Below are 22,070 nucleotides of genomic sequence, written 5' to 3'. Positions count from 1 at the left end.
GAATACTGACTATATACTACTAAGGGCACTGCATCAATATTACATTTCTTGAATTTGATACAATTACACTTTGGTCATGTTCTTACTCTAAAAGTTACTCTAAAGTAACTTTCCTCAAGAATCCAGGGGAAAAAAGAAATTGTGTATTACTCTGTTATACACTGTGTGACACTGACGGAGAAAAGTAAAGCAGTGTGGCCAAGAGAGAACTGCATGTGAACCAAGCTGAAGAGTATATGAAAGCTCAGTTATATTTTTACAATTTTTCTGTATTCCTTTCATTTTTCAAAAAATTTTAAATTCAGAAACAAAATTCATTCTCATCAAATGGGCTATAGTAGGGTAAAGATCTTAACTAATTTTCACCCAGCATAGAAGTTTTATATCTCCTTGTAGACCTATTGAAAATACAATTTTTCAAACATCTGAATGACTGCTCTAGTTGTACTTCTAAGATCCCATCACGGGATATCCTTGCCTTGAGCGTAAATGAGACATAGAGTTTATTGCACTGTACTATGACAGACATGAGCTTAAAATCTTTGAGGAGGAGGTCTGACAGCAATATGGACTGACCTGATGTTATCAGTCGCCCCCACTACCTGCCACTACAAGCACATAAAAATGCAGATAAAATATGAAAATAAAAAGGGTCTTGATACCCAGCTAAACTAGAAAGATTGAAAAGTTGCAGCTTCCAGAGAAAAGGTGAGTTAAAGCCATCAATATAAGGGAAAACTGATGACAGGGACCTGAGGCCTATGGGGAGCAAGCTCAGGTTCTTGTAATGAACACATGAGAACACGACTACAGCCGGTGGGCCATCATAACTCAAGCTTGTAAGCAGGTAGAAACCTGCATAAAACCCCAGAGTCAAGTGCTCCTTGATCAGACACCAGAAGAACCCTGCTGCTGCTGCTAAGTCACTACAGTCGTGCCCGACTCTGTGCGACCCCATAGATGGCAGCCCACCAGGCTCCCTCATCCCTGGGATTCTCCAGGCAAGAACACTGGAGTGGTTTGCCATTTCCTTCTCCAATGCATGAAAGTGAAAAGTGAAAGTGAAGTTGCTCAGTCTTGTCCGACCCTTAGCGACCCCATGGACTGCAGCCTACCAGGCTCCTCTGTCCATGGGATTTTCCAGGCAAGAGTACTGGAGTGGGGTGCCACTGCCTTCTCCAAGAAGGACCCTAGAGAAGCAATAAGCAGGTTTGCCATCTATCAGGGCAAGGTTGGGAGGTGGGGAAGTCACTCTAAAACTTCAAAAGAATAAGTCAGTAAGGTACAAAGATATAAGATCCAAAATTTATATCACCTACATGAATAGTAAGGAAACAGAAAGCCAAGAAACTAACCTAAAAAGTTGTTTAGAACCACCGAAACCCCTAGAAACAGGCTGAAGAAAGTTTGAAGGAGCCTTGAGAGAAACTTTCACAGATTTGGATTGTTGACAGCCAGGCCACTTATAACCCTTCCTTCCAACTTTTAGCTAGATGATTTCAGAATTTAAAAACTTATGGATTGCCCATGGAAATAGAACACCAAGAACTCAAAAGAACAAGACAATGTAAGAGCCTACACATCGGAGGTAGGAGATTTGGCACCCTAGAAGAAAATATGCTTACTTGTGAACTTGTTAAACATGTTGATTTAGAATGCTGGGAAAGGTGGTGGGTCAAAATTTTTTAAAGGATCACTTTATATAGCTTTTCTTAACAGTTATAACTCACACACCATAAAATTCACGGTTTTATAGTTTATAGTTTGGTGATTTTTAGTATATTCATAGGGATGTACAGCCATCCCCTAATTTTTATCACACTGAAAAGAATCCCACATCTGTTATCTGTCATTCCCCTTCTCATTCTCCTTGGCAACCACTAGTATACTTTATGCCTATGGACTCGCTTATTCTGGAATTTTCTCACAAAGGAAATGTGACTTGCTTCCTTCACTGAGCATATTTTCAAGGTTCACCCTATATTGGAGCATGTGTCAGTACATCATTCCTTTTTATGGCTTAATTGCCAAAAGAGGTCCATCTAGTCAAGACTATGGTTTTTCCAGTAGTCATGTATGGATGTACAAGTTGGACTGTGAAGAAGGCTGAGTGCCGAAGAATTGATGCTTTTGAACAGTGGTGTTGGAGAAAACTCTTGAGAGTCCCTTGGACTGCAAGGAGATCCAACCAATCCATTCTGAAGATCAGCCCTGGGATTTCTTTGGAAAGAACGATGCTAAAGCTGAAACTCCAGTCCTTCAGCCACCTCATGCGAAGAGTTGACTCACTGGAAAAGACCCTGATGCTGGGAGGGATTGGTGTCAGGAGGAGAAGGGGCTGACAGAGGATGAGATGGCTGGATGGCCTCACCGACTCGATGGACCTGAGTTTGAGTGAACTCCGGGAGTTGGTGATGGACGGGGAGGCCTGGAGTGCTGCGATTCATGGGGTCGCAAAGAGTCAGACACAGCTGAGTGACTGAACTGAACTGAATATTCCACTGAATGGACAGATTACATTGTGTTAACTGACTCATCAAGTGATGGGCATTTAAGTTGCTTCCTCTTTTTGGCTATTATGAACAATACTGCTAAGAACACTCATGGGCAAGTTTTTGTGTTAACATATAATTCTCTTGTATTTCCTTGTTACTCTTTTCCCTTTTAACCCATAATAAATAACCCAGATAAAAAGGCTGTTGCTGTATTTAAATTTTTTTTTTAATTTCCAAAAACAGTGGATAGTTCTTCTCTCAGAAAACCAGTGTAGCTGTAATTTGTAAGTCTTCAAGCTAATTTTTTTAAGTTTTATTATGAAAATTTTTTCACTAAAGTAAGCTTTTTAATTGAAAATATACACCCAGAGAAGTGTACATACATTAGACTGCAACCTGATAAACTTCCACAAGGCAATCCCACCAGTGCAACTGGCACACAGATGAGGCACAGCACAACAGCACCCAGACTCCCCCAGGGTCTCCGTTCAGCCATCACCTCCCAACAGAAGCCACTGTTCTGACTCAGTCACCACAGACTGGCTTTACCTGTTTCAGAATTTCATATAAATGGTTGTGTCTGATTTATTTCATTTACTATTAATATTATATTTATGAGCATCATTGATAATAGTTGCACACAGCTGTAGTTCATTTGTATGTGGAAAGTTTTAAACATCATTCAGCTTCAACGGTGTCGAATAAGGTGGGCCCTTAGCCTCTGACAAAAGCAAAGGTAATTTCTTGCTGAAGGAAAATTGTGTTATCCTAGCCCCAAATTATCTCTAAGATTTTTCATATACAATTTCTGGCATATGTTAAAGTAAATTAGGCACTCATGGAGACAAACACAAATGACCAAAATCCAAAAGACATCAGAAACATTAACAGTTATCAACACAGACCTCAAAATCACGATGCAATATGTTCAATTAAATGAAGGACAAAATTGAGAATTTGGACAGAGAACAAAAATCTATAAAAAGAACCAAACAGAAACTCTAGAACTAAAAAATAAAAAACGCTAATTTAAGAACTCAGTGGTTGAGTCTAACAGCAGATCAGATCAGCAGAAGATAGAAATATTGAAAGGAAATATAGACTGAAGGAAAATATCCAAAACAAAGCATAGAGAGACAAAGGGATGGGAAATATGGAAAAGTGTATGAGAGAGTGTATGAGAGAATGTACGAGAGATAAGGAGTGACCACAGACTGGGGATACTTTTGAGTGTGAAAGGGTACTATTTAAGGTGTTCAGTTATATCATGACAGTAGGTACAAAATGATACGTGAGGTTATCTGAGATACTAAGGACACAGGGAAAGGTCTAGCATGTGTAACTGGAATCCCAGATGGGAGAGGAAAAAGAAAGAGGGAGAAGCAAATTAGGAACTGTATAGCTGAGGATTTTCATGTAAAGAGGTAGAGCAAAATAAATTAGGTAAGTACAATCAGTTCACATTAGTAGGGAGACATAAAAGTGGGCAAAAGAGACTAACAGTCTATCAGGAGGGAGTCAATGGAAATTCTTCTACAGGTAACAATTTAAGGACATTAACCTGACTACAGAGAAGGGGAGATGAAGACCATCTAGGAAGACATTCCAGTAATCCAGATGAGAGTGGTGATAACACTGGATTAAGACGAGGCAGTCAATAAAGAAAGGAAGAGGTAAATAATTTCAAAGCAACAGCTGAATAATACAAGACACCATACAAAAATGATCCCAGATAATATCTCTAGCCCTTAAAACTGGGAAAAGTTAACATTGATCACTGAAAAAATAATTTCTATGTTTTCTAATTTTTAACATAGACTTTTTGTTTTTATTAAAAAATTTTTTTTTAGGCCACACAGTGTGGCATGAGGGATCTCAGTTCAAGGGACACCATAAATTGATTACGTTCTTGACCATCTAAAAGATTTTCTTTCCAAGCAAACTAGAAACATAATAAAAAGTTAACTATGTATACATTAGAAATCTTTTTATAATAAATATTGAAATAAAAACCAGTTACAAATGATCTAGAAATTAACAAAATGAAGAATATTTGACAACAAATGAGACAAAGAAGTCAGAAGAAAATTTACAGCTTGAAATGCATTTATAACTAAAAAAACAAAAGCCTCAAATAAGTATCCAATTTAAGAAACCAGAGTAAAATAAACCAACAGAAAATGGGAGGTGGGAATAAAGATAAAAGCTGTGTCTGATTAACTATGAACAATTTAAAAACTAGTCTAAAGAATAAATAAGGCCAATATCTGATTTCTTGAAAAATCCAACAGAAATAAAGGGTAAAAACCTCCTTAAGCTTATACTTAAAACAAGACTTCTAAACCTCTACAAGTATTTCTCAACTTAGTATCTTTTAAAGACCTAATAGCTGTGGGCAACAGAGAAGAAAGGTGAGGCTGGGGACAAACCTTAAGCCTGAGGGTATAATACGATTTTTAACTTTCTTTCTTTTATATTTGTATGAATCAAAAGTCAAATGCGAAAGCAGTATTTTCCAAAACAAGAATACTGGGTTATCACTTCTCTAAATTCCTTTTCTTAATTTACATAATATTTTAAAATGTTATTTATTTATAATTGGAGGATAATTTATTGATTTTTAACTGGAGGATAATTGCTTTACAATGTTGTGTTGGTTTCTGCCATAAAACAACATGAATCAGCCATAGGTACACAGATGTCCCCTCCCTCTTGAACCTCTGCCTCCCACCTCCCACCCCATCCCACCCCTCTAGGTTGTCACAGAGCACCAGGCTAAGCTCTCGGTGTTATACAGCAAGTTTCCATTATCTATTCTACTCCCTCAATTCATCCGGGTCCTCCTCTCGCTGTATTCATAAGTTTGTTCTCGATATCTGAGCCGCTCTTTTTGCCCTGCAAACAGGTTCATCAGTACCATTTTTCTACATTCCATATATATACATTAACACATGATATTTGTTTTTCTGACTTACTTCACTCTGTTTAACAGGCTCCAGGTTCATTCACCTCACTAGAACTAACTCAGATTAATTCCTTTTTATGGCTGAGTAATACTGCATTGTATATATGTACCATAACTACTTAATCCATTCATCTGTCGGTGGACATCTAGGTTGCTTATACATTCTTTATTTACCTTTACTTTTACTAAGATACAATTGACAGATTAACTATTCCATGTTAATTTGGTTGTTTTTCTATGTAATGGTGATTCACAATCTTATCCTTTCTCTTATTAATTTGTTTGGCTGTGTCAGGGCATGTAGGATCTTAGTCTCCTGACCAGGGATGAAACCCATGCCCCCTGCAGTGGAAGCTCAGTCTTAACCACTGGACCGCCGGGGAAGTTTCCTCTTATCCTCTTATCCCATCGCTTGTAACCAAGGGCATAGGGGGGACACGACCAGGGCAAAAACAAATTTCTGGTCCCACTTACTCTGGCATTTCAGGGATTTCACTAGTAAACTGGTCCACATTTACTCTACAGTTAAAAACAATTCAAAACTAATTTTAAGTCCTTTTAAGGGATTTAAAAAACTTTTAAGATTTAAAACCTAAATTTTTAAGTTTCTTTTTTTTGTTTGTTTGTTTGCTGTGTGGCATGAGGGATCTTAGTTCCCCCACTAGGGACAGAACCCATGGCTCCTGCAGGGGAAGTTCAGAGTCCTGACCACTGGACCGCTAGAGAATTCCCAAGAAAACTTGCTCTATTCCCTTTGGTCACAGAGGACTAGCCAGTCTTATTTGTATTCTCCTTGGCTACACTGCCTTTATACCATCAGTGACTACTTGCCGTTTTTATTGTAGTCTATGATTTGACAAAGAGGAGGCGAAGATCAAAACCCCATGAACCCTCTCCTCTACTAAATCCATGCAAGAAAAGACGGTGTCCTATGGAAATTCACCTTATTCAACTCATCACCAAAAATTGGAAATTACTTCTAAATCATCCACACATAAAGTTTAGGTAAGCTTTTTCCAAGAATAAACTTTTAGTATACATATTTTAAGACTCTCAAGTCAACAAACAAGTCAAAAGAGTCTTAAACAATATGGTAATTCAAATATTACCTGACTAGCTTGTATTTCTTGTCAGTGAGTTTCTGTACCTTTTTTCATTAAAAAAGAAAAACACCTAAGCTGAATAATAAAGGGTCATAACAGTGAGGAATTTTTTAGGTGAACTCTTCATTCTCTGGGATCTAAGCAGTGCTCCAACCATAGTGTAATGATGTCATTTTCATCTCTTCTATAATAAAGTAAAAAGTGTTTAAAAAGTAAAATAAATATTTAAAAATAAAGTTTTAGGGATTTCCAGGTATTACTAAGATTAAATAAATTCCCTCCAGATGAAAATTCCAAAATAAGTAACTTCCACTACAATTGGAACAAAATGTAACTGCAGAACATCGGTAATGAACTTTATCAAGTGAGAGCAATAAGTTCTACAGCGGTTGCATTTTCTGATTAGTCAAAATTATCTTTGAAAACTCACTCCTGTATAATCAGGTCTTTGGAAGCTCAATACTAATGTCTTAGACTTCTTTTTGCATTTAGACTATGGACTCCCTGTTCTGGGTCATGGAGGTCATAAACTAAGGCAGTTGGGTGGATGCAAGCAAGTTAAGACAATGGAAAAAAAGAGATTATTGCCCTGTACCTCCATACAGTACAACCCCAGGATGTGTATATAGTAAGACTGAACTGTGTCCAGCTGATTCCTAGGCCTTAAATAAAAAAATATATAATTTGGATTATTTAATAGCTGCAGACCTGTAGTTTTTGCATATCTTAATAACAACCCAAGGGAAAAAAAATACAAATATACAATAGGAACTGTTAGGGGTAAGTACAGTAATTGCAACTTTCATGAAATATAAATCTCAAAAGTTGCCACAGCAGTCTTAACTTTAGATCCAATTCTCCTGAAAACAGCAAGAGAATTAACCACATACATTCTACTATACAGATCAGAATATATGACACTTGCTTTAGCACTTATTCATCATCCACTAGGTAAAATACTAACTCAGGATTCCATTCCACAAGCATTTAACAAGACTTCTGCTCAGCTGAAAAATGGAGTTGAAAGAAACAAAGAAAAACTAATAATTCAGTTGGAGCCACAATATTCACATATTTTTTGAAAAGGACTAACACATAAAACAATGCACAATAACCTGGAGTTAATTTAGCGTAAAGAAAGGATCTGTTGCTTATTATATTACTGCACATCTCCCATTGAAGTGTTCAATAAATTCTATCACCTTAGGAGATGACTTTTAAACTTACTAAACTAATTATACTGAGAAAATAGGTACTTTTGTTCTTCATATATTCGTTCATTCGTATCTCTCCCCCATCCCACCGCCCCACCTTCCACCCCTCTCTCTCTGGCTGTGGGATAGCCAGAAGAGGAAGAAATACTAAAATGAAACGCTACATGAATTGATCAGGAAAACTTGGTGAATAACTGACTGGGAAAGTGAAAACTGAGATAAGTTAGTGATGAATCCCAGGAAGGTGCTTGGCCACTTACCCAGAGATTTATTTAATGAGAATGGATCGCAGGTTTCCACAGGTCGTTCCACTGCCAGTAAGAGAGTCGTGAACCTTGGGTCCCTTTTTTCACTAGTCAACAGTCTCCCTCACCTACACGCGGAGTACATATTTGGCACTCAACAAATCTTGATTGACTTAAAACCTATCTTTTTCATACTGGCACCCAACCACAGAGGTGTGGCCCCGCAAATTCCCTCCAGAAAAGCCTTACAATTTAACCCAAAGAACTGAGAAAGCAGTCAAAAGCTCTGGGGATCTTGGTAAGGGCTGGGAATGATCAAGGGCCAATTGGGCCTACGCTGACCCGATTTCCCAACGAAAGCTCAGAGGACTGACCTACAGCTAGCAGGCTTCGGCTTCGCCAGGAGGTACCCGACAGGCCGCAGATCCAGAGCCTCCCACCCGGGGGCGCTGAGAGACCCGGGGGCGTATTCCCTCCCCAAGTTAGTACCTGTGAAGCTGCGACACAGAGAGTGGCTCGGGGCTCTCATTACGGAGGCCGGGGCCTGGGGCCGGCCAGCTGCGTCTCCTGGCTGAGGGCTCCGCGCTCCGGAGCTGCAGGGACAGCACGGGTCGCAGATAATACCTCTCACCTCGGAAGCCTCGTGGCTCGCAGGCCTCGGGAATTTCGTTCCCGAGACTGCGCGAGTCGTCGCACTCACGTCTACCAGGCTCTCTTCAAGGCTTCCCTCACAGCTCAAGCGATCAGTCCTGCCTTAAGCCCAGCCGCCGGTCGCTTCCCAGTGCCGCCATCGTTAGTGTTTGTTTTCATCCGCTTCGGTGACGGCCGGGGGAGGAAGAGGGCTACGGGGGAAGTACAGCTACCTAACATCAGTCGCACTTTCGCTACAACGTGGATGCCCTACTTAATCTTCTTCCTCTTTGATGTGCCCGTAAAAACTGGTTTCCTTACCATACAAGTCTGACTCCCCAATCTCTTCAAGCGTCTCAGAAAAGGAAGGCGTAAACAGCGGCGAGAGGAAGAGGGGTTGGAAGAGCGCGCAAGTTTGGGCCGTGTGTGGAATGTGCGTTAACGAATCGCAGGTCGCGGCGGCGGCAGCAGAGAGGACGCGGCTCGGGGCGGGCACTGACGCGGAGGGGCGGGGCCTATACTGAGCGCCGTGGCGGTTCGTCTTCCGCCGCAGGTTCCGGAGGCGGGCCGGGCCCGGCTGGGTGGTTGGGGAGTGTGACGGGTAACCGGGCAGCCGCGGAGAGGTGGGTGAGCGGCCTCGGCTGACTTGGGCCGGGACCATCACACTTCCGTATCCACTTCTAAGTCAGCTCTTCAAAGCCTTTGAGGTGGAGTTGCCTGTCAGCCCCTCGCTCTCCCAGCCTCCTCTTCTGCGCCTTCCTTCCCACCTGCCTGATCTTCTCTGCTTCCTAGCTCTCAGCCTCACGATTTGGGTTTCTTGGGGTGAGGAGAAAGCCTTTTGTTAAGAGCACGTAATCTCCATCGACCAGCCTGGGTCGTGGGCGTTTTTTTTTTTTTTTGCCCCTTCTTCCCTGTTAGACGGGTTTGAAGCCCCGTCTCTTTACCTCTTACTTATGCTGTGGAGCCAGAGGGGTTTGGGTCATGAATCCCGCCGTGATTAATCTCTGTCCTGAGTACTTATGACGTCTGTCACCTGCTTCGTGGCCTGTCTACTTAGGAGCAGACCTCTTACTTTGTGAATAATTATGCCATCACCTCCATTAACCTTTTGCTCTTCCCAGTTCAAGTTGTAGTGGTTTAGTTGCTAAGTCATGTCGACTCTTGCGACCCCATGGACTGTAGCCTGCCAGGCTTCTCTGTCCATAGGATTCTCCAGGCCAAGAATACTGGAGTGGGTTGCCAGTTCCTTCTCCAGAGGATCTTACCAACCCAGGAATTTAACCTGGGTCTCCTGCATTGCAGGCAGATTCTTTACCAACTGAGCTAGGAGGAAAGCAGTTCAAGTACCAGGCAGGCACTAAATGAGCCACCAATACTCAACTCCCATTCTCCAAGCCAAGGCAAGCCCGTCCTGTGGTCGTGAGTTAGTGGAGAAAAACCCAGAGTTAACAGTTATAGCACCTTTTGCTTGAACAAAATGGAAATTTGAGAAAAGAATCTGTTGTGGTCTTTGAATCACTTTAAAGTCTTTGGTGAGTTTCTAATGTCTTGCTTTTTTTGTTTTGTTTTGTTTAACCTTTACAGAGAGAAGATTATAAATACCACAGGCGCTTAAATGACGGTCAGCCGTTGAATTCTGACACTTCCTTAAATACTTTCTTTCATCAGCATCTTCACTGGAAAGAGTTCAGGAAAAGTAGCAGAGGGAAAGAAACATTTACATGTACCATGGCTATACCAATAACAGTACTTGACTGTGATCTCTTGCTATATGGCCGAGGTCACCGGACATTGGACCGCTTTAAGCTGGATGATGTGACGGATGAATACTTGATGTCCATGTATGGGTTTCCACGACAGTTCATTTATTACTTGGTGGAGCTCTTGGGGGCGAGCCTGTCTAGACCTACTCAGAGATCCAGGGCTATTAGCCCAGAGACACAGATCCTTGCAGCCCTGGGCTTCTATACCTCAGGTTCCTTCCAGACTCGGATGGGAGACGCTATTGGAATCAGTCAGGCATCTATGAGTCGATGTGTTGCCAACGTCACCGAAGCGCTTGTGGAAAGAGCTTCGCAGTTCATCCACTTTCCAGGTGATGAAGCCTCTGTGCAGGCTCTGAAGGATGAATTCTATGGGTTGGCAGGGATACCAGGGGTCATAGGGGTGGTTGACTGTATGCATGTAGCAATCAAAGCACCAAATGCTGAAGACCTTTCCTATGTGAACCGTAAAGGTCTTCATTCTTTAAATTGCCTGATGGTGTGTGACATCAGAGGGGCACTGATGACTGTGGAGACAAGCTGGCCAGGAAGCCTCCAAGACTGTGTTGTGCTACAGCAGTCTTCTCTCAGCAGTCAGTTTGAAGCTGGGATGCACAAAGAGAGCTGGCTTCTTGGTAAGTCTGAGGTATAAATGCTTCATTCTGTAGATAGTGAAAAGATACTTGGGACAGAAGAATGAAATATGGAGGTCTACAGACCTGAGTCTCAGTCCCGTTCTCTTTTCAACACGACCTCGGATGAGAACTCTGAGCCCTAATTTTTTTAATCAACATTTAAAAGACACTTATTAACATCAAAAAATATTTATCTATTTATTTGGCTGTGTGGGGTCTTAGTTGGGGCACACAGGCTCTTCCTTGCAGTGTGAGGGCTTCTCTAGGTTCAGGGCCCTCTCTGGAGTTGCTGCATGTGGGCTTAGTTGCCCCTCGGCACATGAGATCTTAGTTTCTGGACCAGGGATCGAGCCTGAGTTCCCAGCATTGGAAGGTGTATTCTTAACCACTGGACCACCAGGGAAGTCCCAAAAGACACTAACATTTAAAAACATATGATTTGACTCAGTTCTTCTAAGAACTTATCTTGGAGGAACATACTTGGAAATATGTAAAATAAAATTACACCCAGGAACTTGCATAACAACAGTATTTTGTAATCACAAACAACAGTAGCAACAACAACAAAGATTCCCCTTAAAGTCAAAGTACTTATCCGTGCAGATCTGGTTGAATATAGTACCTTCATACAACTGAGCCTTAACTTTTTAGAATTTATTTGGCTGCACCAGTCTTAGTTGCAGTACATGGAATCTTTGTTGAGGCGTGTGGGATGGAGTTGCCTGACCAGGGATTGAACCTGGGTCTCGTGCATTGGGAGCATGGAGTCTTAACCCCTGGACCACCAGGGAAGTCCCAGAGCCTTCATTTTTATCATCTGTAAAATAGTGGAAGTAATGCTAAGGGCAGTAATATCTATTGTTAGGATTAGGGAATATATATGGAAGTTCACTCTGAAGTATTGTGCAAATGTATAAATGTATTCTTTTTGCCATCGGTGATGTCTATATGAAAATGACAGTAGACAGTGCACTCATACAGTTCTTACGGAAACTCGCTCCATAGACCTGACTGCCTAAGTGCCCTCGGAAAGCCAGGCTTAATGATCTGAGTAGAACAAGAACCCATTCAGTACAAAGCAGTGCAAACCAATGTGACTGTAGAGCTGAGAGGAATATAGTTAGTTAGCAGTGATGAAACCCTCAAGCCTGGCAGCTCTCTTTTTGTTTTATTTTTAAAGGACTGTTCTTTATGTGAGCAACAAGACAGGGGTTATCTTGTATACAACATATGTGAGAGATGGAGAGGCACATTAAGCATCTGAAGACCTCTCTTACAAAAGCATGAATCTTAACCTGGTTTGTTGAGGCCAGTCTGCACTGCACATGCTCATTACACAGTGTTTCACATGTAATAGATGCTCAGGAATTTTTTTTTCTTTAATGTGCTTACTGACAGTTAAAGAAAAACCTTTCCTTGGGACTTTCCCAGAAGTCCAGTGGTTAAGATTCTGTGCTTCCAATGCTTGGGGTTCAGGTTTGATCCCTGGTCAGAGAAATAAGATCCCACACGCCTGACAAGGTGGTCAAAAAAAAGAAAAAGAACCCTTCCCCCTTCCAGGTGAAGAGAGACTGCTGCCATACTGGCTGGTTTCGAGCTGCCAGGGCACCACGGGAGACAGCTGGGAACTCAACTGAGTTTCTTCAGTTGTTGCTTCTACACACTGTTGCCAGTGCATCACCTTCTCATTATGCTACTGGATGTTTGTCTTAATCCCGCCTTTTGCCTACTCTGAATTTTTAAATTCTATTCTCATACAACTCATACCAAGAAGAGAAGGAAAGACTGCAAATGTCTCTTCCAGCTTCTTCTTCCACAGCTGGGGAAGTACTTGGGTTCCAAGCTGATTTCTTATGACATCACCTGGGTACCCTAACTCTAAAGCCAGCTAGGAATGACTGAGCACTTCCAAGTTAGGCGATCTTGTAAGTACTTTGCCTTGGATTATCTCACTTCATCCTTATAAAAACTTTTAAGGAGTTATATGCTAATGTCAGCATTTTCACAGAAGAGGAAATTAAGGCACAGAACACGTAAACACAAACATTTGTGTTTATTTTTTTTAGAATGAATCATGTGAGGAGTTACTCTATTTGGCAAATGGTCTTTTCACTAGGACTTCAAGGTCATGAACCAATTACTGATTTTCTTTTCCTTCACAATTGAGGACCCCAGGTTCAGTTGGAATTATGGTTTTAAAGTAGTTTTTCAGTTGTTTACAGGACATAGTTGAAAATAAGTAAAAATTTGGACAAATTTTTATGTATTTTTCTGATTGCCCTCTTGACAGAAAGAGTGCAAGTAGGAGAGATGGAAACATTGCAACCACGCTTAACAAATGTCTGTTAAGGCCAGTTTTGGTACCCGGCCACATGCTAGACACTAACGATGCCAGGGAAGTACACCCACAGAAGCTGATGCTGTGGAAATTAATTCCTTTCGTATCCTCAGTTCTACCACAGACCCTTTGAAAAGCCTCCATGAGCTGTAACAGGCAAGCTAGTTTGAAAACGTGAACTAGTGTAGTGTTTCACAATTTTTCCAAATCAAAAAGAGTTATCTGGGGAATTTTAAAAATGTGTTTCTTTATTTTTGGCTGCGTCAAGTCTTAGTTGAGGCACGGGGCACATGGGCTCTTCTCTAGTGGTGGAGCATGGGCTCCAGAGTACCGGCTGCGCTGTAACAGTGTACAGGCGGCCCCTCAGCATGTGGGATCTTAGTTCCCCGACCAAGGATTGAACCCTTTTCCCCTGCATTGCAAGGTGAATTCTTAACCACTGGACCACCAGGGAAGTCCCCTATCTGGGAAATTTGTTTAAAATAAAGGGACCCACTTCAGGCTTCAGAAATGAGATTCTTCAAGAAAAGAATCCAATCTTCATTTTTAACAGGTCGCCCAAATCATTTGTAATGAATAGATGGTTGGAAAACACTGGTCTCACATGTAGGGAAAACTGTCAGGATTCCGAGGAATGACAAGATGTTGAAAAAAGAAAGAGAGATAAGATGCCTGATTGTATCTTAAGTACACCATCAGATTTGTAGAGCAGTGCTAGATTTGTTAAACCTAGAACTAGCTGTGGTTCTCCCTTGGGTTTCGTTTGTTTGTTGAGCGTATTTTCACCTTGGGTGTCATCCCTTCACGTCCTCATTCTTGTCTGCCCCTTCAGAGGGCATCAGCTAATCCTTCCTCTCTAAACGTACCTGCTCCTACACACCGTTCAGCCTGAGTTATTCCTTCAGCTCTTGACCTAGTCCTGTTAAGCAGCTTCGGGTAAGCTCTGCCAGAATGTCTCTTGGATGACTGATCATATAAGCAATTATAATCTGTTTAGCAATTCTGATCCTAATCCCCTCCTGAGTGTCTGTCTTTCTGGATTATAACCAGTTAATGGTGATGAGGTGTTTTATAAAAAGGTCACCACTAACTAGCTGGTCTTGTATGTTTACCCAATTAAAGCTCATACTGTTTCTTAGAGTGACATTTAACAAATATTTAGCATGTCTGTGTTTTCACATTCGTCTTTTTATTTATTTATTTATTTATTTGTTGTCCACGAGGCATGTGGGATCGTAGTGCCCTGACCAGGGATCAAACCCGCATTCCCCGAGCCTTGGAAACACAGAGTCCTAACAACTGACTGCCAGGGAAGTCCCTCGACATCCATCTTAAATGGTTTTTAATTGTCTCTTGCAGCATTATACCATTGTTTTAGTGACTCTGCCTCTGGCATGATTAGCATTTAGTTGACCAGCTCCTTCCTCTTCCTGTGCCTGACAGATCATAGGATGGCCGACATATATTTTTATTTTCTCATTTATAAAATGAGTTCAATGATATCTGCCTGGCAGAGCTGGGATTGGAAAAGAGATCATACGATGCCTACTACATAGTAGGTATTCAGTGTCATAGATATTATTTTCATTATGACTTACAACATCAGTTTTTTATATACAGTATTTGGTAGGGACAAGTTCAATTAAAGAAGGTTGTACTTAGGAGGAAAGAAGTCAGCCAAATATACAATTTGAAAATATTTGATATCTCAGATACTTAAAGTTAATCCAGGGGCTTCCCTGGTGGCTCAGTGGTAAAGAATCCAGCTGCCAATGCAGGAAATATGGGTTTGATCCCTAATCTGGGGAAATTCCACGTGCCACAGAGCAACTAAACCTGCGTGACGCAACTGTTGAGCCTATGCTCTAGAGCCAGGAAACCACAGCTCCTGAAGCCCGCGTGCCTAGAGCCAGGGCTTCGCAGCAAGAGAAGCCACTGCAATGAGAAGCTCATAAGCCACAACTAGAGAGCAGCCTCTGCTCACCATGTCCAGAGAAAGCCGGCGCACGGCAATGAGGACCCAGGGCAGCCACAAATAAATTAAAAAAATTAAAGTTAATCCAGTCTACCTAAAACTAATAGTGTTATATGTCAGTATCTCAGTAATGTTTTTAGTTAAAAAGCTGCATTTAAGGTTAACCCAGTACTTGGAAATGTAAGCTCCTAAAAGAAAGGAGTTCTATATATTTGGAACAGTGCCTAGCACTCTCTGAACAGTCCATAACTATTTACTGAAATTGATGGTGGGTGAGGAACACAGCAAGTATGCAAGCTGGTATTCCTTAGGTCTATTTGTCTCAAATTTCTAAGGGTTTGTTCTTCTATCTGAGACATTTTGCCTTCCAAATTTAGTGACTCAAGACAAGTAAACATTGTAGAAACATTGTGCTATTGTAATGGGACGCTGCGCACCAGTTTTTTTTTTTAGTGCTTCCCGGGATCATTGATACAGAAGCCATTTAAAGGAAATGCTTTGTATATGTTATTTTAATTGACTTCTGATTTTACCTCCCTATCCCTGACTGTTACTATTTGCATCATTATATTTATGCTTTCCTTATTAATGTGAAATTCTACCAGTTCCTCTGTTACAAAGGTGTGGTTCTAATGAGTGTGATTTCTAGGTTGGCAGAACATCTCTGCTGGCACTTTTATTCTTCTGAGCACTGGAAGAATGAATGATTATTGTCTATAAAATCCTCTGAAATCCCCTGGTAGTGCCTTCACACCTGACATTTTAATGGTAAAGTCAGAGATTTTTTTCCTCACAAATGTTTTGAGGTCTTCTGGCAGAACTTCCTGTTTCTCTCTTGTGCTCTTGCTCTTTAGAGGTTTTATTTTATTTTTAAATATTTATTTATTTGGCTGTTCTGGGTCTTGGTTGCAGCCCAGGGGATCTTTAGCTGTGGCATACAAACTCTTAGTTGTGGCATGTGGGATCCAGTTCCCCGACCAAGGATTGAACCCGGGCCCCCTGCATTGGGAGTGCAGAGTCTTAGTCACAGGACCACCAGGGAAGTCCGTGGAGATTTTAAAGATTGGCTTGCTATGTGATAGTTTCTACTAACTTTTTATTAGAGAACAATACCTCTGAATTTAGAAAATCCTGGAATTGCCTGGCAGTCCAGTGGTTAGGACTCTGTGCTTCTGCTGCTGGGGGCCCAGGTTCAATACCTGGTCGGGGAACTAGGATCTCATAAGCCACATATCACGGCGAAAAAAAGAATATTCAAGAATTTTATTTTCTCTAGTGCTTTCACCTCCGTCCCACATTCCATCAGACTTAGCTTTCTTTAGCCGTGTCAGCTTTTTTTCCCTGTTGGTTTTAGCTGAGGGTATTCCCAGCCAAGACGCCTGGCTTCCTGCTCATGACATGGACATGCCTTCTCTATGCCACAGCATTTCCCTCTCTGTTTCCCTGCTCTGCTTCGGCTCCAGAAACAGTTACGTATTCTTGTCCCTTCTCTGTATATGCACCTGGCTTTTCTTTTTTTGTTTGTATTCCAGTTATAAACACCTGTGATTTCTTTGGGCCTTCCCCACAGGTGACAGTTCCTTCTTTCTCCGCACCTGGCTCATGACCCCACTTCACATTCCTGAAACTCCAGCTGAATATCGCTATAACATGGCCCATTCCGCAACTCACAGTGTGATTGAGAAGACCTTCCGAACGCTCTGCTCCCGATTCCGCTGCCTGGATGGATCCAAGGGGGCACTGCAGTACTCCCCAGAGAAGTCCAGCCACATCATCCTGGCCTGCTGCGTCCTCCACAACATCTCCCTGGAGCACGGGATGGATGTGTGGTCCTCTCCAGTGACCGGCCCGGTGGAACAGCCCCCCGAGGAGGAGTATGAGCACATGGAGTCATTGGACCTGGAGGCTGATCGCATCCGTCAAGAGCTGATGCTCACTCACTTCAGCTAATGTGAAAGGTGGGGAGGAGGGAGGCTTTCCAGGAGCTGTGACAAACTTCCCCTCTCAGTACCCCCTCCACGGTCCCATCGTCTAGCATGACTGAGTGTGTGGACACCTGACGTATAATCTGCGTGTTTTAGAAGGGTTGGGTCAACACCAGAATATCTTGATTCATTTGCAAATTTATTAACTAAACAGAAACCCCCAAGACCAACAGTTCCCTGCTATGCACTGAACACCAGGTTAGCACCGTTCACTCATTTGAAAGTTCCTTGGTCGTAGACATTTATATCATGCTTACAGAATCAATGAGGAAAACAGAATCAATGAGGAAAACAGCATCTAGCCAGACAGAACGCTTTTGTTTGTTGCAGTTATCTAGAGATTTCAAAAGAAAGCGATATTTGTCCTGAATTATTTGGATCGTATTTTAGCTTTTCTAATTTCCTACCTATGTAGACATAATATGAAGCAAGTGTGAAGAGTGATTTTCAGCTGGGGAATGGTCTTCTGACATAAGTAAATGGCTTCTAATCTGAGTTTGCAGTGTGCGTTTTTAAGAGGCTGTGAGGGACAGCCTGAAACCTCCATCTTAATCTGTCTGCGGTAATTGGGCTGACTTGGACCTAGCTCCCAGGGAGAACATCTGGACTCCAATCTCCTACTTCCAACCCTGAGTAGGTGCTAAAGGCTAAGTGGGTTTAGGAATTCAGTCAGCTTAAAAAAGACAAGTCAAATATAGATAAAACAGAAAGCTTACACTTTCACGGAGGATCTAAAGACTGATAGATTGATGGGCAAAGGACACTCACCCAGGTTTAGACAGTCCCCATCTAAATGGATCACATTTCTTATGCTCAGGATGTTAGAATGTCCATTTGGCCATTCTGCTTTGAAATTCCTTGTTCAGAAGGAAAGTTTAGGGAATAAAGTATTAAAAAAAGAGAGGTAAGAGATATAATTTCTTGATTTGAAATTAATTCTGAAGTTAGATTTACCTGAATTATCTTGTGTGCAAAGTGATGGACAGAATTTCTCAGGAAATAAATAATCCCCCACCAAGTCTTATTCTAAAATTATACTGATATATAAATAACCCGATTGGAATAATGAGAGTGTGAATTAGGTTCACACATTGGTGCCTTTGCTGGGACAAAAAAGAGACTTTCCTGAGATTTGTTTTGTTCCTGGTTTCTCAACCACTCACCATGTGATCGCTCTGAATTGTCCTGTTGGATCTTTTCCTACCTGCCTCTGGCAGTGTTAATCTGATGATTTTCAAAGTAAAGAAATGAACAGCTGATGACAGAAGAAATTTGGAAATAAATCGAGGGTGACTCAGCCTCAAGATTAAAAACAATTATGGATTATTATCTGCTGTTTATTTCTACTCCAAATGCTATTTCCCATCACCATCCTACTCTATAAAGAGTGGGTCCATTTGGCAGGAGGTGGAGCTTGACAAGTATAGTGACATCATCGAACTGGGAGTGGACAAGGGAGAGGAGACTGGAAACTTAAGTTCTAGTCATTATGCAGTGAGGTGCCTGGTTATGTGTTTTTTTTTCTTTGTGAAGTTTTAGCTTGTGACCCAGGCTTGCTTTGTCTCCCTCATAAGGCAATATTTTAACTCTGTCTTTCCAAGTTTCCTGAGATGGGTATTTTTCCCTATAAAGTTTTGGTTCCATTATGAATATTGCAAGAGAAAAGGCTTAACTGCCACCTGTGCATGTTAAGTGGCAAGGTGGAGTGTAATCTTGAAAAGGGCCTAGCCTTTTAGCCTTCAAAACCTACATTAAAGGAAAATTGGGGTTTTTACAACTTAACTCATCAGTTGGTGACAGGAAGCCTCAATGGGAAGAACAGTCTAGGGGTGATTTCATTAGCACTTTCAAGTCTATTACTTGCACACCAAAAGTGCTTTCTTTGTGCTAAACAGACCAACGGAGAAGGCAGTGGCAGCCACTCCAGTGCTCGCCTGGAAAATGCCATGGGCGGAGGAGCCTGGTGGGCTGCAGTCCATGGGGTCTCGAAGAGTCGGACACGACCGAGCGACTTCACTTTCACTTTTCACTTTCATGCACTGGAGAAGGAAATGGCAACCCACTCCAGTGTTCTTGCCTGGAGAATCCCAGGGATGGGGGAGGCTGGTGAGCTGCCGTCTATGGGGTCGCACAGAGTTGGACACGACTGAAGCGACTTAGCAAACAGACTAAATATTGGCTGGCAGTGTTTTTCCCCAGGAGCACTTCATTCCCTCATAATTCTACCGAGTAACTGTTCAAATCTATTCCTTTAATCTCCTTTGGATCTGGATTTCTATAGGCCAAGATTTTTTTCAGTCCATAGTTATACTTTACCCAAAATGATCTCAGGGAGGGATCTGGATCTGTATTTCCACATTACCAAGGGTTTCCTCATAGGAGCTTTGTATAAGTGCCTGAAAAGTCTTCTGTTGAGGGCCTTATTGTGGATATATAGTATCTTCGTGGTATAGCTTTGGGAAAGAGTCAAGGATTTTTCCCTTATGTAAGCTTCATCTTCCCATAGATGATTCCATCTGGCCAGCCTGAGAGTCTTCCAGATTTGCCCTTAGCTGTTCCAAAACAGCCGAAGTCTCAGGTTATACTAAGGAAAAACTACAATATTGGGTCACCATCGGTTTACCAGTTCCAAATGATACAAATGAGGGAACATAAACATATTCTTAGTTTAAAATGAAGTGAGCAGAGATGGAACTCCTTTCCTGGACTATAAAGGATCTATAGCAAGTTCATCTAATTTAGGAACAAAGAAACAAGTCACAATCTTAATAGGATCAGATATGAAACTATAAGAGATGAGGAGGAGTAAAATAGAGGCTAGATAGAGAATAGACATACTATGATTATATCCCTACCTGAAATAATAAACTGAAAACTCAAGAGCTAAGCTTAACTGCTGATTTCCCTAGCAAATGGAAGGGAAGTTAAGAGGAAGTCAAGAAAATAAGAAAGCAGGGGTTTTAACCCCTGTGCATGCACATATCCTCAGGGCTCTTTTGCTCCCTAGATCCCACCTAGATTTTACAAAATTGTGAGTATAAGAGAACATGGACTCAGCATTAAGTATGAATGGCAGTGCAGAAAGGAAGAGAAAATATGAGTTGAAGACGGGACACTCCAGGTATCCAACACATAAAATTCACAGGCTTTTTTTTAAAAATGTGGCTACCATCTAAGATCCCACTTCATGATAAACAAATAGGAGATATGAGATCCCCTGATATTATATGGTAAAAGCAAACTAGACCTTGAAATCATAGGATGTAAATTTCAAAGTCCTTTGGAAAGGAATCTCCATGTTTGCCCAGCAAAACATGCAGTTTCATACTGTTGAGACTATCTAGCCTTTACGTATACAGCTGTCTTTATAGAAGGACTGAGCTTGGTGCCATTCTAGAGTCTTAAAATGTGCGTATGTTTCAATCCATTGACTAATGCCACTACTAGAAATTGATCCTATGTAAATAATCCCAGAGAAGGAAAAGCCTGCTACTGTTTTGTGAATGGTTAGTTGCTGTTCGAGGAACTCTCCTGGCAGCTCCTCCAGGAGCTACACTGCTTCTACCCTTACTGTCCAGCTTGCAGTGTGTCCATTATCCCAAGGTGCCAAGACCAGAGGACAAAAGAACAAAATAGGATTGTAACAGCAGAGCCTCTGACTGGCTCATCATTTTGACCCAGGAATCTAACCTGTGTCTCCTATTTGGCAGGTGGATTCTTTACCACTGAGCCACCTGGGAAGCCCCCTCTTCCTGGGCTTCCTAATAAGATGACTCGTGGTACTGCTGCAGAGTTATCTCACCCTCTCTTCAGACTTGATTCCTACCACCCAGTGTGTTAAATTTCTCAGAGCCCATAGCAACATAAGGAACGGTCTCTTCCCCTTCTCTCCTGTCCCTTCCCTTCGCCCTTTATCACAAGCAGCTCCCCCAGGTCAGTAAGTCCCAGTCCTCATTCCTGGTTTAGTCTTTCCAAATTTTTCCACACGGTTGACAGCGGCTTTGTTTATTCTTAGGGTGGCCAACTCTCCTGGTTTGCCCTCTGTTGTCTGGATTTTAGCGCTGAAACTGTTGTGTCCTGGGAAACTCTTTAGTCCTTAGCAAACTGGGACAGTTGGTCACCCTGCTTCAGGGGAAGCCTCCTCTTATTTTCAAGGGGGTGACTCCTCCAGAAGACTCCTACCAGGATACAATAATGAACAATCAACATAAAATGAGTCGTTGAGTTTTTTAACACCAAGTTGAAGGTGTCTGTGTTATGTATCCCAGGATGATCGGGCTGCTTTTTTCAGGTCTCCCTCCAGCGTGAGAAGATTTCTCCAGGTTTGAGGGTTTCAGCCCTGGCTCTTTTGTTATCTTCTCTTCTGCCCCAATAGACTTGATAAGAATAAGTAATGGTTTATTGTCCCACTTGAAGCAGTTTCTCTAATGAAATTTTTCTGTAAAGATGCAGCTCTGCCTGCAGAATAAAAACTGTTTTCCCTGGTTTCACAGAGCAGTCTAACCTCAGCTTCTCGAACATCTGCATTTTCAGATGTGGATTTTAGATTTATATTTGCATAGCCTTCAAGTGTTTTCCCCAAAATAAAAGTCTCCAGATTCGAAAAACCAAAAGCTTCCTATCGCCTTGAAATTAGTTTGTTTAGTTTTCCTCATTGAAATCAAGGTTTCAAAATAAAGTCATTGCATAGGTCAAGTTTGAGTGTGGGCTGTAGCTTTAGAT

At 41.7% G+C, this 22,070-nt stretch overlaps 2 protein-coding genes across 12 annotated transcripts in view; one reads left to right on the top strand and one right to left on the bottom strand.

Moving 5' to 3' along the window:
- ATG13 (autophagy related 13) overlaps window positions 1-8,830 on the bottom strand; it is a 47,234-nt gene extending 38,404 nt beyond the window's left edge. For 8 of the 9 annotated variants that reach the window (XM_012096347.5, XM_012096350.5, XM_012096349.5 and 5 more), the window contains exons 1-2: window positions 8,512-8,830; window positions 8,038-8,150 (exon numbers count right to left, since the gene is read on the bottom strand). The gene's annotated coding sequence lies outside the window, so the exon portion shown is untranslated. The remainder of the gene's footprint in view (window positions 1-8,037; window positions 8,151-8,511) is intronic. The other variant, XM_004016443.6, reaches the window with a different exon arrangement.
- Window positions 8,831-9,174: 344 nt separating this feature from the next.
- Window positions 9,175-21,961, top strand: HARBI1 (harbinger transposase derived 1). 3 transcript variants are annotated; one of them, XM_004016440.5, is made up of 3 exons: window positions 9,175-9,275; window positions 10,237-11,050; window positions 16,934-21,961. In XM_004016440.5, the coding sequence occupies exons 2-3, from the start codon at window positions 10,381-10,383 to the stop codon at window positions 17,311-17,313; spliced, it is 1,050 nt and encodes a 349-aa protein (XP_004016489.1). In that variant the 5' UTR covers window positions 9,175-9,275; window positions 10,237-10,380; the 3' UTR covers window positions 17,314-21,961. The 3 variants fall into 3 exon arrangements, with proteins under 3 accessions (XP_004016489.1, XP_011951735.1, XP_042089406.1); XM_012096345.5 differs by having other exon boundaries at window positions 9,175-9,359; XM_042233472.2 differs by having other exon boundaries at window positions 9,175-9,474.
- Window positions 21,962-22,070: the final 109 nt, after the last annotated feature.

This window comes from Ovis aries, chromosome 15 (assembly GCF_016772045.2).
Source record: "Ovis aries strain OAR_USU_Benz2616 breed Rambouillet chromosome 15, ARS-UI_Ramb_v3.0, whole genome shotgun sequence".
In the NCBI taxonomy this organism is placed as follows: Eukaryota; Metazoa; Chordata; class Mammalia; order Artiodactyla; family Bovidae; genus Ovis; species Ovis aries.
This window is presented reverse-complemented; position numbering and strand designations above follow the sequence as displayed.

What these genes read in the sequence shown, in the direction of transcription:
- HARBI1 (XM_004016440.5), top strand. Translation starts at nt 10,381, where the DNA reads ATGGCTATACCAATAACAGTACTTGACTGTGATCTCTTGCTATATGGC. An exon ending in CAAAGAGAGCTGGCTTCTTG is followed by an intron (nt 11,051 to 16,933) that starts GTAAGTCTGAGG and finishes CCTTCCCCACAG; the next exon opens with GTGACAGTTCCTTCTTTCTC.